We start from the raw sequence: 14,869 nt of genomic DNA, 5'->3' as shown, positions 1-14,869 counted from the left end.
TCAAATCTGAAGCAGAGAGGGGACTCAGATTACAGGATAAAGAACACCACTGGCTAGTACTTTAAAGACCAGAAGAAAAATCGCATCATCTTATTGCACTCATCAGCCTAGAACAGAAGGTGATGAGACAAAACCATACATACACACCAACATTATTCCATAAAAAATGACACAGACACTCAACATGGTGAAAAAACAAAGCAGTAAAAATATACATGGGCTCATAAGGATATAGTAAAGGACAGAAAAAAGGATTTGGAAGTGCAGGGGCATTCCAAAACACACAAGTTGTTGAAAAAAATTTTTTGATGAAAAATGAGAACAATTGTAGTGAAATAAAAGGACCCTAAGGCCTAAGGAGCTACTAACAGGGAAAAAAAGCACACCCCACTTAAAATGTGCCAAAGCCACACAGAGAAAGTTATTAGCAGAATACCTTATAAAAGAAAATTGTAACACATGGTATCACGTAAATATAAGTCGATGTGGAAAACACGTGGGTACTTTTCCTATTTTCACAGTCAGAATTTAAAAATGAGAAAGCAAACCCCAGAGATTACAGACATAATACCTATATTATGGTGAGAAATGTAAGTGCTAACTTCAAGGTAGCAGTGGTTAAACAAATCCTGGGCTAAAAGCTCAAGGAATGGACAGAGGCAGTAAAAGTAATTTAAACACGTACACTGCGCTGCAGAACCACACAACCTAGCAAGTCGATGAGAAGCTCAAATCTGTGTTGCTGTGGTTTAACTGTCACAGTAAACATCACTGAGGACCTACTGTGTGTCAGGTGTCCTGCTGGATGCTGTCTGGAGTGAAGGCATGACTCAGGCAGCCCCTGCCTCCAAAAGGTCCAAGTCTACAGAAGGAGACAGGTGCATATGCAAGTAAATCTACTAGAGCTAGTTGTGAAGGGGATGGTATGAGATGAATGGAGGTTATGAGGTGCAGCAACATCCTCACTAGACTGTAACACAAGGTCCTGGATAACCCGGGACTCAGAGGGGACCCGAGGTCTGGTGCCCACTTGACCATGAGCAGGCCGTGCATCTCCAAGCAAATCACTCACATAGTCTGCACAGCACTTCTCACCTTTACACCAGAAAAGGGTGGACTGCATGATTTCCATCAGTTCTAATGCTCTGTCTTTGTGGCTGAGGTTCCTGGAAGCCAGGCTCTGAATTAAGCTATGAATATAAAGACTTGATGGGCTAGAAATTGAAGGCAAGTGTGTACGAGAGGCCAAGAATAGCGTGAGCTGAGGCACGAGATCTTAGCATCGTCAATTCACCCTGTAAATAAAAACTGTGTTACCTACTACCTGGGGATTTCACTAATGGTACAGAACATTCTAAATGGGCCAAAAAAAAAAAAGAAAGAAAGAAAGAAAAAGAAAATAGATATAAACTTCAGAAATGTATAAAAAATTAAACAAAAAGTAACATGAATTATAAAAACATTGAGAGCAACAGAGGATGCAGTAACATTTAAATTAAATATAAAGTAAGCAAATCTTACACCTCTAACAAATACCATGTCATAATATATAGCAGATGAAGAGACAGAGCTACATTTTAAAAAGTCTGAATATCCATGAAACTTTACCCATGTTTGTCTTTAAAATGTATTTATGCAAGGGAAGTTTCTTCCTTCACGTATTCAAAAAAGGTTATATTAAAAGAGAGAAAGAGATCGGCAGAATTGCAAGAATCAACTTCAGAAATTAAATGAGACTGAGTTGCTTCGAATGAGGATGCCACATTCAAAACTGTTTATTGCAAGAGAAGAATTACTGAGCAGTGCACTCACCCATCCAGCCATCCGCCACCCATCCAAATATATATACACATAAGAACATACAGACATACATTTGACCACACACAATCATTCCTACTAAAAACACAGTAGCATAATAAGAGCCAAGAGGAACAGAAGGATGAGTGAGAAACCATGTCTTGTTGCTTAAATGGGGAAACAAAGCTTACATTCTTATAAGGAAGTAGGGAAGTATCACCATCATATGGGGCCACATATGCCATGAAGACAGGGACCAGCAGGACAGCACACTGCGTGAGGATGGCAGCCTCACTTGGGAAACCTAGTCACAAAACCAGAGAGCATGTCACCTCTCTTCTCTAAGCCTCCATTACTTTATGTGAAAACAAAAGCAGTTCTTAGGGTTAGAGGAGGAGATATTAAAATGACAATGAAAAAACAGAGTGCCTCCCATGGAATGTGTAGTCACAAGCGGCAGAGTAAGAGCAGGAGGAACATCAAAAGAAGTAGAAGCGTGATAGCATAAGGTGCTCGTGGAAACCCAGGGAAGGGAGTTGTCACCTCTGATCTGGGCCATGTCTGGACACTGGGGAAGGCGACACAAGCAGGGTTTTGATAGGTGACAAAAGGCTGTGGGTGGCAAGTAAAGAAAGAGTTGAGCAAAGAGCTGCAGAGGATCAAAGAGGGCGCCAGTGTCCCCAGAGAACACGCCAGGCAGTGGGAGAGCCCTGCGTGGTGCGGTGAAGAGGATGGGGCATCTTAATGCCGGAGGAGTCAGCCAGGGGGCCAACCCACCACACAGTTCACAGCAGTCGGAGCGGAGGGGCCTGAAGGGCGACCATAGTCTGCTTCTCTCCTCCCTCTTACACAGGCCCTGCCCCACCCTGACCCTCGGGTGTGCACTGACTGTCATACCCACTAAGCCTTCCTCACACGTCTGCCTCCTTAGGACACTCTGCCCTTATTCCCTTCATGTTAGAGGAAGTCCATCTTAGCTCTCCCCAAAAATGGGGAGACAACGTAACAATCCCCTAGTAAGGAGACCAGGGAGACACGGAGAAAACAGATGAGGAAGCCAACAATGGCTCCTCCTGTCTTGTTTAGAGGGGCTCTCTCCCACATCCCAGCCCTGAGCCCCGCGATCGCTAAAGAACAGCAAGGCAGAGGAAACCAGTTCTGCCAAGCCCCTGACTAACTGCAGCGGTGCGGGCTCCCGCGAGGCCGACGAAGCTGCAGGGACCCGCGCGGAGCTGCGCAGAGCCACGGGCCGCATGGACTGCTCCCCCAGAGCAGCCTGGCGGGCTTGTCCTCGCCCTCTCCAGACAAAGCAGACCCCAGGTCCACGGCCACAGCTCAGGGCGGCATGCCGACGCCTGACCTCCTCCCAACCACCTGCCTAAGGGTCCAGCCACCTGACACAAACTACACATCTGGACTAGGTCTCGGACATCGGTCCTAAAATACTAATAGACTGGAGAAGTGTTCACTGTGGGTGGGGAGAGGAGTAGAAAGAAAACAGAGAGACTGAACTGTATCACAGAATGTGAAACAGTCACATGCAAAATCGCTGAAACAAACGCACGAAAGTCATCCGAGGAGTAAGAGACATCTTGGAGAGGGTGAGGTGATTGTTTTAAAAAGTAGGATGGGGGAGAAAATAGAGAGAGGGGGGCTGAATCTTCTTTCACCACCTCTTCTCTCAGCAACCAGAAGGCTAACGACCTACTGACAGCTGTAAGTTAGTGTTTCACAGGTTTGGATGAGCTGCCGGCACTGATAGGTAAAAATATGGAACCTCTTCAACCAGAGTACAGCACCCTTTACGTTGCCTGTGGGGTCCACCGTGTGGCTGTGCCCATGCAGATACACCGGGTGTGCTGAGATCACGGAGGTCCTCAAATCCCCCTTGATGTAAAATGTACCACCACTACTAAGCCCCTAAAACTAGGCTTCACTCAAAGTTCTCTGAGTTTCAACACACAGAGCCCTGCAGACGACTTTATGCCACAGTAGCCTACGAGTGGAAAAGTAACCAGAGAAGGCAGCACAATTCTGGGTGCCTTACTCAGTTCGCTTCGTATGGGTTTCCCATCAGACCACTGCTTGGTAGCATTTGGGGACCCTCGTCCAATGGCAGTGGGGGGGTGGTAGACACTTCTACAAGACAGTGGGACAGGGATGGAGGATACAGCAGCAGAAGGGCACTGAGCTACGAATGGAGAGAGGGGGGTTCTAGGTTTAGCTCTGGCCCCAACTCACCATAGTCACATAATCCCTGAGAGGTCTCAGTCTCTTTATACCTAAAAGAGTTGCCTAGACAGTTACTAGGTGTTCTTCCAACTTTGAGAGTCTATACTTTTTGACAGCCACACTGCAAACTCTTGAGCTACCTTTCCCCGACACAACCAACCACTTTAATCACGTTGTACTACAATATAATAGTACACATCACTTTTGTTAAGCAAATTGTATATAAATCACTTTTATTATATTGAACTCTCCCATCAGGGGCACCCACCTCCGCAACCCTCACACTCACCTTCACCACCAGGTTGCTTGTATGGGTTGTACTTGGGCTTTGGAGCAACGACTGGGGCAAACTTCTTGGGTGGCTGCTGTGTGGACACTGAAATGCTGGGGGTCCCAAAGGAATGGGTGGTCTCCATCCGTGCAAGCACATGGCCCAAGGGCTCAGCAGTGCTTTTGGGTGGCAGCCAAGATGGGTGCGACATTGTGCAATCTAGAATTAAAAAGGAATAAACACGGTTGTTTTTGAAGAAAGACGAAAAAATGAAGGCAACATACTTCACATCGTTGTTACCTCTTCTTTATCCGTACTTAATGAAACCTTGAAAAGCACTCTGATAACAGGAAGCGAGAAGATGAAGGAAGGAAGAAGGAGGGAAGTTATGAAAAACCTGCCTTAACTGGAGGAAAAGAAAAATTGAACACTCCCCTCAACCAACCTTGAATACGTCTCTCCCCACAGTTAGCAAATAGCTGCCCTAGCATTCTTCAGGAAACAGACGTGAGTAAGAAGTGGTCCCCAACCTAAAGAAGCTTCTATGGTAGGAGAATCTTATATGAGCAAGGTTGGCAGAAAGCTTCAATTTTATTAATAATCTATTAAAATGATTCCCACATCAATATAAGTTACCCAAGGGAGGTGGTATTATCTAAATGAGGTCAAAAGTAAATAAAAGTGTTTCTGGAATGTAGAAAAAGATAAGGTCACTTCTTGCTCAGAGCAGAACTAAGGCCTCATTAATGAGGCGACCGTTAGACCGAGCCTTGAGTGCTGAGTACAGGTCGGGCCTGAACAATGTTGGCAACGTTGCATGCGCAGAAGAGTACACGGCACTCAAGTTGAGTGTGGCTGGAGGGGGAATACAGAAAAGGAGCAAGCAAAAGAACTAAAAATGGGGGGGGGGGAGTGCAACCAAAGCACAGCTTTGTGCACAAGCCTGAGGAGTTTGGATTGAGTTCTGCAGGCATTAAGGAACCATCAAAAGCTTCTTCTTGAAATAACGACACAGCAAGTGCATGGCAGGACACTTTACAACGATCCCTCTGGCAGGAGCAGTGCTGCTCCTCACCGAGGAGCACTGGAAATTGGGGGGAGAGGACACTGCCACAACACCTGGGATGAGTACTGGTATTTAGAGCCCAGGGGCTAAAATTCAACCCCTATAATACAAGGGCATCCCACAGGACACCCATCAGGAGCTATTTTAGCTGATACCATACTGGACCCTTAGGAAAATCTGAACTAGGAAGGGGATAAATGAGCCAACCCAGATGCTGTTCTACTCAGATTAAAATACACTCCGTGAGGAAAAAAAAATGACATCTTGTGTCAGGGTAAGCCAACCACCCCTCCAGACAGCCTGCAGGCTGGAGCTGAGCCTCAAAGACTGCCGCTCAGGAGGGCTCTCCAAGTCTGATTGCAAGAGCTCTCCAATGCAGGGAGGCCCGGAAGGCTCCCTCACCCACTCCCAGCCCCAAATCCACCCAGTAATTTATTAATTGAACTGAATTAATTGAGAGGGCTCCATGATTACCTCCAGATGTCTATAATGACAAAGAGAACTGGAAACGCAGGAGAAAATAAAGTCCTCGGCACATGGCAGGGCCATGGAAGGAGGGGGTGAAGGGGGAGAGATGGGGCCCAGTGTTGCCTGGGTAGCGCTAGGCCACAGCAGGAGGGTGACATGCCCTTGACAGCCCCGCTTCCTTCATCTGATGCACCAGCTGCCTCCACTCCTTGTCCTCCTGAACTCAAGTTTTGTAACAACCAATGAGATAACAACACTAAACTGTTTCATATACTGTCAACTGCTAAGCAAAGTGAGCAGAGAAGAACTGTTGGAGGTGTAGGTTTCTCAATGAAAGAGGATGACAGGAATCAGTGAGGAAGACTCTAAATTAGGAATCAGAAGGGTTCTGTCACCTAAGCCAGTGGTGACACTGGCTTTTCACTCTGGTCACAGGGCCTTCTTTTCTCTTCCTTCCCCGTACCTTGTAGACACCTGGTCAACTGAGAGTCTTTTGGAAGCATGGGGACTGTATTTTATACAGCCTTAAACCCATATGGAAAAATAACCATGAATCTGGTTAACTTCTGGTTCTTAAAACTGGCTGAATATTTAGAATTCTTTGAGTTTTTTTTAAATCAATATCAAAAACAAGCCCATCTCTCAAGGCTGAGAAACAGCAACTTTGGTTTTATTTGCTTGCTTGAACCTCAGTCTTCTAAGAAAGGGATAAAGTGTCTGTCCGACTGTCAACAAGACTCAGGTGAGTATCAGTGGAGAACAAGTAGGATGAAATAAACACTTGGAAATGTGAATGCACCACGCACATTTGTAGTGGAAAGTTTATTGGTAGATTTTTTAAATGGGTTAGTATTATCCTTGCAAATTTTCCATAAATCTAAAGTTATTCCAAAATAGAAACATTAAAAATGGTTTAATATAGGATACAGTGACTTCTGAAGCAAAGAGGCACATTTCCAGAGCAATCTCACATTGCCAATCGACTGTAGAATCCTGGCCTTTTCAGAAATTCCATACATATAAAGGAACAGGAAACTTCCGGGAAAGTATGAAAAATGAAAACGTATGCATCCATATGCAAAGCATAGCCTCTATCATATTTTCAGCTACCCCCAGCACCATATATTACCCCTGCGACACTGCACTCGCCCTGCAGGCAACTCCAGTGACATCTCCAGCATGTGCCAGGGTGTGGCCAAGAATCTGCCCCACTTGACCTTAGCAGCATCTTTTCATACCATTCTTCTTATGTTAACAATGACCCAGTGACACCATTCCCAGGATTTACAAGGAAATTTGATGCCCCTGAATCTTTGCTCATGCTGTGCCCACCATATACAATGCCATATACCTCCCTTCACTTTCTACCAGATTCCACTTTTTTTTTTATCTTGACCCAGCTCAAATGACCCTGATGCTGTGAACATTTCCCTAACTCTCTCCAAAAAGAGTAGCTTAACTCCCAGGCTCTTCTAGTACTTGTTCCATACTAACAGTCCACACGTAAGCTAGGTATTCACCTGCTCATCTGCCCCAACAAACTGGAAGTTCCTAAGTGCTCTCACTATACCAGCACAGTGCCTGGCAAGGAGGCCCTCAGAGAAATATGTTACGCATGAATGCGTGAATGAATAAATGTTGATCTCCTTGGTTACTCTTCCCTTTCTCGAATCTGTGTATCTCCCTTCTTAGCATCCACTGACACTATCATCCCTTTTACCCCTCTCTTAATTTAGGGGTGAACTGAATCACGTTCATAGACTTCCAGGTATTGAACCATCTTTGAATTCCTAGCAATTAATCCTACTCGGTCACAGTTGTAATGTTTCGGTAAATGGATGAATTAAATATGCTCTTTTATATAAAGTTTTTGTACATATACTCATTGGTAAAGATCATTAGTGGTTTTTTCTCCACTTGTTTTACTTATCATTGTTAGGTTTTGATATGGCAGTTCTGCATCCTTTTCTAATGTTTGGATTAGTTTAATGATGAGATTAGAACTATCTGAACTTTAAAGGTTTATCAGAATTCAGTGGAAAGCCACCTAGGTGTGTGACTTTAATAACAGAGCTGAATTGTATTTCCAACAACTTCTACAATAATTGTAGCAGTTTTATACTTCTTTTGAGATCATTTTTCAGTTTTATATTCTGCTGGAAATTCATCCATTTCCTCTAGGCTTTACTTCTATTCCCTTCATCCAAGCTAAAATGTAAAATGATGTCTCATCTACTATGCATCATTTGGATCCTGAGCATCAATTCCCACTAGTCCTTAAAGGCAAAATTCACATTCTCCATCCTCCAGTTCAAGTTATGTACCCTTTAACCACATTTCCACAGCACCCGGAACACTGCTGTCATTACACTCATCACATGTCACTCTGTCTCTCTGCTTGCCTATCACAAAATTAACTCTTAAATTCTTGAGAGCAGAAGTAATTATCATTCTCTAATCAGGGCCCAAAACATGATATGCACTCAATAAAAATGTTTGTTATTCATTCATTATTTATTCATTCAGTCATTTATTCATTTATTCCTAGCACTGGAACTCAAGATGAAGCAAAGTCTCATCCCGTACTCAGATAAATCAGATTGTCATCCTGTATTCAAGGAATATAATGCTTATCTGAGGAAGACGCATTTCTTCTATGTAAAAAGAGAGTAACACACGGTATACCCCTACCCCCAACAACAACAACAAAACACCAACTGCGATTCGTCGCAGGATCCCAGCACGGGGGTTGTCATTAGCAAGGACTCTGAAAGCCGGCTGGCTCTGAAGGATAAATGGAACAAGCAACAAGGATCATGCCTAAAAATACTGTGAACTGAAGGGAGAAGCAAAGCATTTCTGTGGGACAGGGAGCAGGCCAGTTCTATCAAAATGAGGGACTCAAGAAAATACTGGGGGAAGAGATTGGGAAGATTAAATGAGCTTTACTTTTTAAAGGTCTTATACAGAGAAGTAAGAAGCTAGAATTTTTATCTTTGAACCAGGAATCTAACAGGAGTGAAAACTCTACGTAAGAAAAATAAATCCATGCAAGATGGACCCAAGGAAGGTGATAAATGCAGTTGAACAGACAGAGAGTCCCTGCGACCCCAGTTCCAGTTGCAGCTTTGACAGTGTGACCTTTAACAAGAGAGGATACTCATTTGCAGAATGAATGTAAAGTCCCCATCAGCTCTAATATTCTGTAGCACTTTCCTTCCTTGTAATCTTAATTACAGCCCTTCATTTTGATAAATGTGTTTGAGAAAACCTTACAAGTTTAGTGAACGGACAAACTAGAACATTTCCCTGGGGTTTCTCAGCTTCTCAGAAAGAGACCCATTGTAAACACAAAGACAAGCACTGGTGAGAGCTAGTTTTGCTGGACCAAAACTTACCCTGCTCTTACTTCCTCTGGTTCTAGATTGGTTTCACTCTAAGCTTATAATCATCATGAAAGCAAGAAGTGAAAGGGAAGATCTCCACAGGGGCTCTGAAAATGCACAAACACCATCAGAAGAGAGGAAAACAAGAGAAGTGGCCCTCAGCTAAGCAAGATGCCTACAACCGAAGCGAGTTAAAGAGCTGGGGCTCCCGAACCGCTGGTCTTTCAGGAACTGTCATCAGATGCAAAGCAATTAAGAAGAACCTAAGAGGTTTCACTTTTTGCCGCTCTGTCACTCTTCTGTCTTCTCCTACTAGCTGTACAGTGGGTACAAGAAAGCTACAGGCTGAATAGAAACAGCAAGTGTTTTCTGACGACTAACTGTATGCCGAGCAATTTTCTAATGGCCATGTAATTATCCTGACTATTATATGGGGTAGGGTTACCATTCTCCACGTTTAGCAGATACAGAAAGTAAGGCTGTAAGAATTAAGCAAGTTGCTCAAAGCTGAACAAATAGCAGAGCTGAAGCCTGAGCACAAGTCTTTGACCCCAAATCCTTGGTCTTCACCATGGTACTACTAGCTATCTGGAGGAAAAAGGAAAACATCACAATCCAAAGAAAGTGATCACTGAGAAACAGCAGATTTTGCTTTTATCTCCATTCCCAGCTTCTGGTTCCTTCCTGCCATAATGTCTTCTCTATTTCTTTCCGTCAAATCTTGCTGTCATGACCCTGATGATCACACACTGATGAATCCAAAAGTCTGGCCAACCTGATCTGGCACAACGAAACGCAAACAACTGCAAAAGGCCATGTGATGACCAAGACCCTTTCTCCACAGGTGGGAAAACTTAGGGCTACAGAGAAAGTGACATGTAATACTTAAAAAAGATAGCATGTGAGTGACAAATCACTGGCATCCACAAAAATAGAATGAACTAGTGTTTGCTCCAGTTTTGCTTTTCTAAAATCAATAGCATACTCTTTAAATATTTACACAGATCACCAAAATTTAAAAACAACCAACCATTGCATGGTATTATCTAACACCAAGTATGATGAGCTTAAAAAAGGGATTTTCAAAACTGCACACTAGATTCATCAGGAAATCTTTATGTCTGTATCTTGATTAAAGGGTTGCAAATAATTGACTTAGAACGTTTATATTAATCTTTAAATCATGTTGCATTAGTCCTTAAATCTCCCTTGGCAATTAACCCAAGGCCTGGTTCTTGGTCAATGTTTGCTGAATAAATGAACGATATTGAAGGAAGGGACGGGTGTTAACATCACTATTTTATTGGCAGAAGAACTGAGAGGCCGCGGGGCTTTGTGACTTAAACATCAGAAGTAGCTGACGGCCAACTACAGTTTAGGATTCATGTTCCATAGCGACATTTTCTCCACTTAAACAAGCAATTAAGATTTAAATAACACTTTCCTTTACCTTCAGAGATTTTTCACTATCTTCCCTCTTTATATAAAAGTCAGTGTCTTCCTAGAATTTCAAAACTGCTTTCCTAAGGGTCTATTAAAATGGTACAGTGTGCTGCCCTCCCTAAGCTAGGGCTAATTACCCTTTTCTGCAACTTGGTCCTCAGCTGGAGGATGCCTGACCTTCTGAATTCACACGCAGCTTCCAGTCTTAGCTATGCCATGAGTTCACAGTGCTGCCTTTGCTCTCTCTGGGATCACGGTGTCCTCCTTCAAAAATGATGCAGCAGATTATTAGATGAATATTAACAGCGACTCTACTCACAAAGTCACCTGTCCAAGGAAGGCCCTGACTGCAGAACTGGACAGAAACAAGCAGAAGTCGGCCACAGAGCCAAGTCATCTGTAACTCTCCTCTTAGCTCATCAGTGAGAAAGCATGGTCCCCGTTTTTTCCCTTCTTTCTGTGTCACCCTTTCCTCTGACTCCTCGATCCTCCCCCTTGAGGGAGGGAATCTTAGATTGATCTCAGAGATTACCAAGGTATCAATCAAGATTTATTGTGTGCAAGTAAATAAGTACTTTTGGCAAACCTTTTCCAACTGGTGGAGGTAAGACCATAGAAGTGTAATTACGAAGCAGATATTCTGTGGCGTGTGATGGAAGCATGGGAAGACAACGTTCAAGAACAAGACAGGCTGAAAATTGCACACAATTGTTAGTTGAACAGCAAATCTAATCACTCTTCCTCTGAAGCATCAGGTCGGATGAGAGCCGGAAAGGCAAAGCAGGACCAGCCATGGGCTGAAAATGTCAGTGCATTCGCTCTACTCCTCTTTCCAGGCAGCTCTGGCCCGGCCCTGGCTAAGTGCCCCGCTCTCCACATGGACAGCTGGCGTCACTCGGAAGGGGTGACTAGAGAACCACTCTACAGAAATGCCAGACCTTTATATAGACTATCTGAGAGACAGTTGGAAATACTGGAAAAAACATCGGACTGAGAGGCAGAGGACTTGGGCGCAATTTCTAGCTCAGCCATGCACTGGCTCTAGGACATTAGTCCCTTGACCTCCTTGAGCCTCAGTGTTTGCACTAAAGATTAGATGCCTACTACCATTCCTCCCAGCTCTCACGTTCCATGATTCCTCCTCCACGTCTGCCAGCTGAGTGAGCTGAGGTTTCTTACAAACCTGTCTTCACGCCTGTGAACCTCACTGCCCAGCAATTGTAGAGTGAAGGGATGCAAGCAAGGAATCAACATACTAAATGCCAACCTGCTTTGCACCCAGTTGGTGTGAACACAAGTCAATGCTACGGCACCATCCCAGCAACCAGCAACACACCTGGTGGCAAGAAAAACCCAACTACGTTTGCAGATCCCAGTAAACTAAGAAGCAGAGAGGCATCAGTCAGTCCATGTAAGTGAACACTTGTCTCTGATAAAGAAGTGAGGCAGAACAGAGACATACTCCACACTGCACTGTCACTTCACACTCAGAATGCCACATGGAAAGGGAACAATCAACCCCACAGGGAAGCAACAGCACTGGGAGACCAGGACTGCAGGAGAAGATAAAGGGGAGAGAACAGAACCAAACCAATTACTCACTCGCTGGTTTTTATTTGCCACAACCAGGTGACAACACCCAGGACAGGCTACTCCATGGCCAAGAAGTCACAGGGAGTCACAGCTTGGAGAAATCTTAGGGACCAATCTGTTCCTTCTAATTTGAATATTCAACAACCAAGATTTAGAAAAGCTGACGGAGCCTATGGCAGGTAACACAGCAGCCAGTGCATGCTGAAGGCTAGATTCAAACCCAGCTGTTCTGCTTCCAGAAAGCATGTGCAGTGGCAAAGTTTCATTAAACAAGTGAGAAGCTCCACTGATGGCTGGATTATAACTAGAAAGAGGCATAGAAATAGACACAAGAGTAAAGAATTTCTCTTCCAGAACAGTCAGCACCCACACCACTGAAAATCAGCACAGAAGTCATGAGATCCCAACCTTGCACTCTAGGTCACATATAATGACAATGGGTCTCCTTGGCTAAGTGACCAAGAAAATATTTACCCTCTCCGGACCTCAAACTCTCTAGCTCTAAAATAACAAGCATTAGGAAGATGATCTCCAAAATACCCTCTTTCAACATGTTATGTTCTATAGTGGTATGGCTAGTCTTGGAGTGTGCTGTGCTCATAAAAAAAAAAAAAATTCTTAAAGGTTTCTTTTAAGTCCCTGATTCTAACAGACTTTTTCTGTACAAGGCCGAGAAAAAAAGAGGTAAACAATACCTTGAGCCCCTGGAGCTCAGTAAATCTACTTCCAAAAGTGGAAATCTGGATTTACAAAAATGAGAATCTGAGTGTCTGATTCACAAGGGTTTAAAACCCTGATTTATATCTTGCCCCTCCACTAGGATGAAACAGTGGCCATGGGAAAAATCACCAGTATCACCTCTAACGAGGCCTGGCAGTCTCCTTGGTAGTATCTGGAATCCTCTCGTTCCAAACTCACTGCTAAGCGGGCAGGTCCACAAGTGAATTGCTGTTCATTGTCTGCGTTCCCTTGGCACCTTGTTCAAACTTGTGTTAAAACACATGAGCACCATATTTTATTAGTTATCTGTGTACAAGTCTGTTGTACCATTAACACAGGTCACTGAATAGTACTAGCACTTGAGGGATGTTTTCATTGATCTTAACTTTTTAAATAATTTTGGACTTTCCTTTATTATAAATTCACTTTGATATCTCAATAAAAGTAGATTGAATAAGAGGGGAAAAAAACTCTGTTAGATAGAATTTGAAAAAGTAGAAATATTTTGTCTTCAATGAAGATAAGAGTGTTGACAAATCTCAGGCCATATTTACATCTGACACTACTACGTGTGACTCTGTGAAGCAATGTTTACTCAGGCCACATAACCTGCGAAGAGTCATCACAGCCACAGGACAGAGAGTGAACCGTCACCCTTCACCCTTCTGAACGTTATATTGCTCACAAAACTGTCACCCATCAACCGTGCTGTTTGTATCCTATTGTTTCAACTACTAGTTGTAAACTAGCTCAGGGCCTTTGCATAGAGTTTGGGCACTACAATTTGAATCAATTCAACATTACTGAATTTAGATAGTATGATTATTATAAATTAAAGTTTCCAAATTAATTTATTTCTCTAATACTTACTTTTCATCTTAAATTTATCTTAAACTCAAAAATCTATTTAATTCTATGGTTAAAATATAAGGATATTGCTAAATTAAATTAAAATACCCAGTCATTGGAAAAATAAAGGGGAAGTGGGGAGAAGAGGTACAAATGTTCACCCTTCAAGGACCATGAGATACAGTTTTAAAAAACAAAGAGATGCAACTTCCTGCATTATATACTCTGAAGTAATACTTTTTGTTTATCACAAATCCAAGAGCCTGGAGAAATTTCTCAGTATTTGAAATGGTATGAAAAACAGACAGGCTTCTCATTTGAATGTGCTATAAATTCAAACTGTGTAAGAGGGTCTAGTTTTGCAACTTCACATTTAATAGCAAAACAATTGAAACCATTTTCAATCAGGGACCTTCTTAATTCGTGTTGGAAGTTGTTCCACTTTTATTTCAAGACTTTGAAACAGGGAAAAAAATCTGTAAAAGCATCGACCAATAGCCGCTGAGTAAAAACGAGCCAGGCTGTTTCGGATCAGTTTCAGAATGACATGAGTGGATGCTATTCCCTTTCAAATTTCTCTCGACGAGAGTGCTCATGTTTACTGACTACCGCGCAAAAAAGACAACGCCACAGATGAGGAGTGTATTAAATTAGGAATAAAACACACACACACACACACACACACACACACACTTCAGACATATGTGAGGTGACAGCCAACGACTCATTCGCCAATACAGAAGTTTAATGCCCAAGAAGCAAGAAACTGTTGATGAAGGTATTCCTTCTAATGCAGAGCTGAAGTTGAAACGCAACCACCCTCTGTGAGTTTCCTTGTCCACACCAGTGACCAGGAGGTCACTACCTCACAAGGCAGCCCGGCCCCTTCCTTCCATGGCAGAAGAGCTGTAACTACTAGAACGTTACCCAAGGCTGAAACCTGCATTCCTCTAGGAGCCACCGATTGGTCCTGCCTTTGCCTTGGAATCACAAGCCCACTTACACATGGCAGCCCTCTGGATAGGTAACCAAAATACTGCTTTG

The 14,869-nt window shown here is 43.3% G+C and overlaps 1 protein-coding gene across 6 annotated transcripts in view; it reads right to left on the bottom strand.

Moving 5' to 3' along the window:
- Nucleotides 1-14,869, bottom strand: part of LPP (LIM domain containing preferred translocation partner in lipoma) — a 629,315-nt gene that overhangs the window by 414,044 nt on the left and 200,402 nt on the right. For all 6 annotated transcript variants that reach the window (XM_072962688.1, XM_072962654.1, XM_072962664.1 and 3 more), the window contains one exon: nt 4,319-4,519. In XM_072962688.1, coding sequence (XP_072818789.1) covers nt 4,319-4,511 — 193 coding nt within the window. In that variant the 5' untranslated portion in view covers nt 4,512-4,519. The remainder of the gene's footprint in view (nt 1-4,318; nt 4,520-14,869) is intronic.

The sequence above is a fragment of the Vicugna pacos genome, chromosome 1 (assembly GCF_048564905.1).
Source record: "Vicugna pacos chromosome 1, VicPac4, whole genome shotgun sequence".
NCBI lineage: Eukaryota > Metazoa > Chordata > Mammalia > Artiodactyla > Camelidae > Vicugna > Vicugna pacos.
Note: the sequence above shows the minus strand (reverse complement) of the source record. Positions and strands in the feature narration are given on the sequence as shown.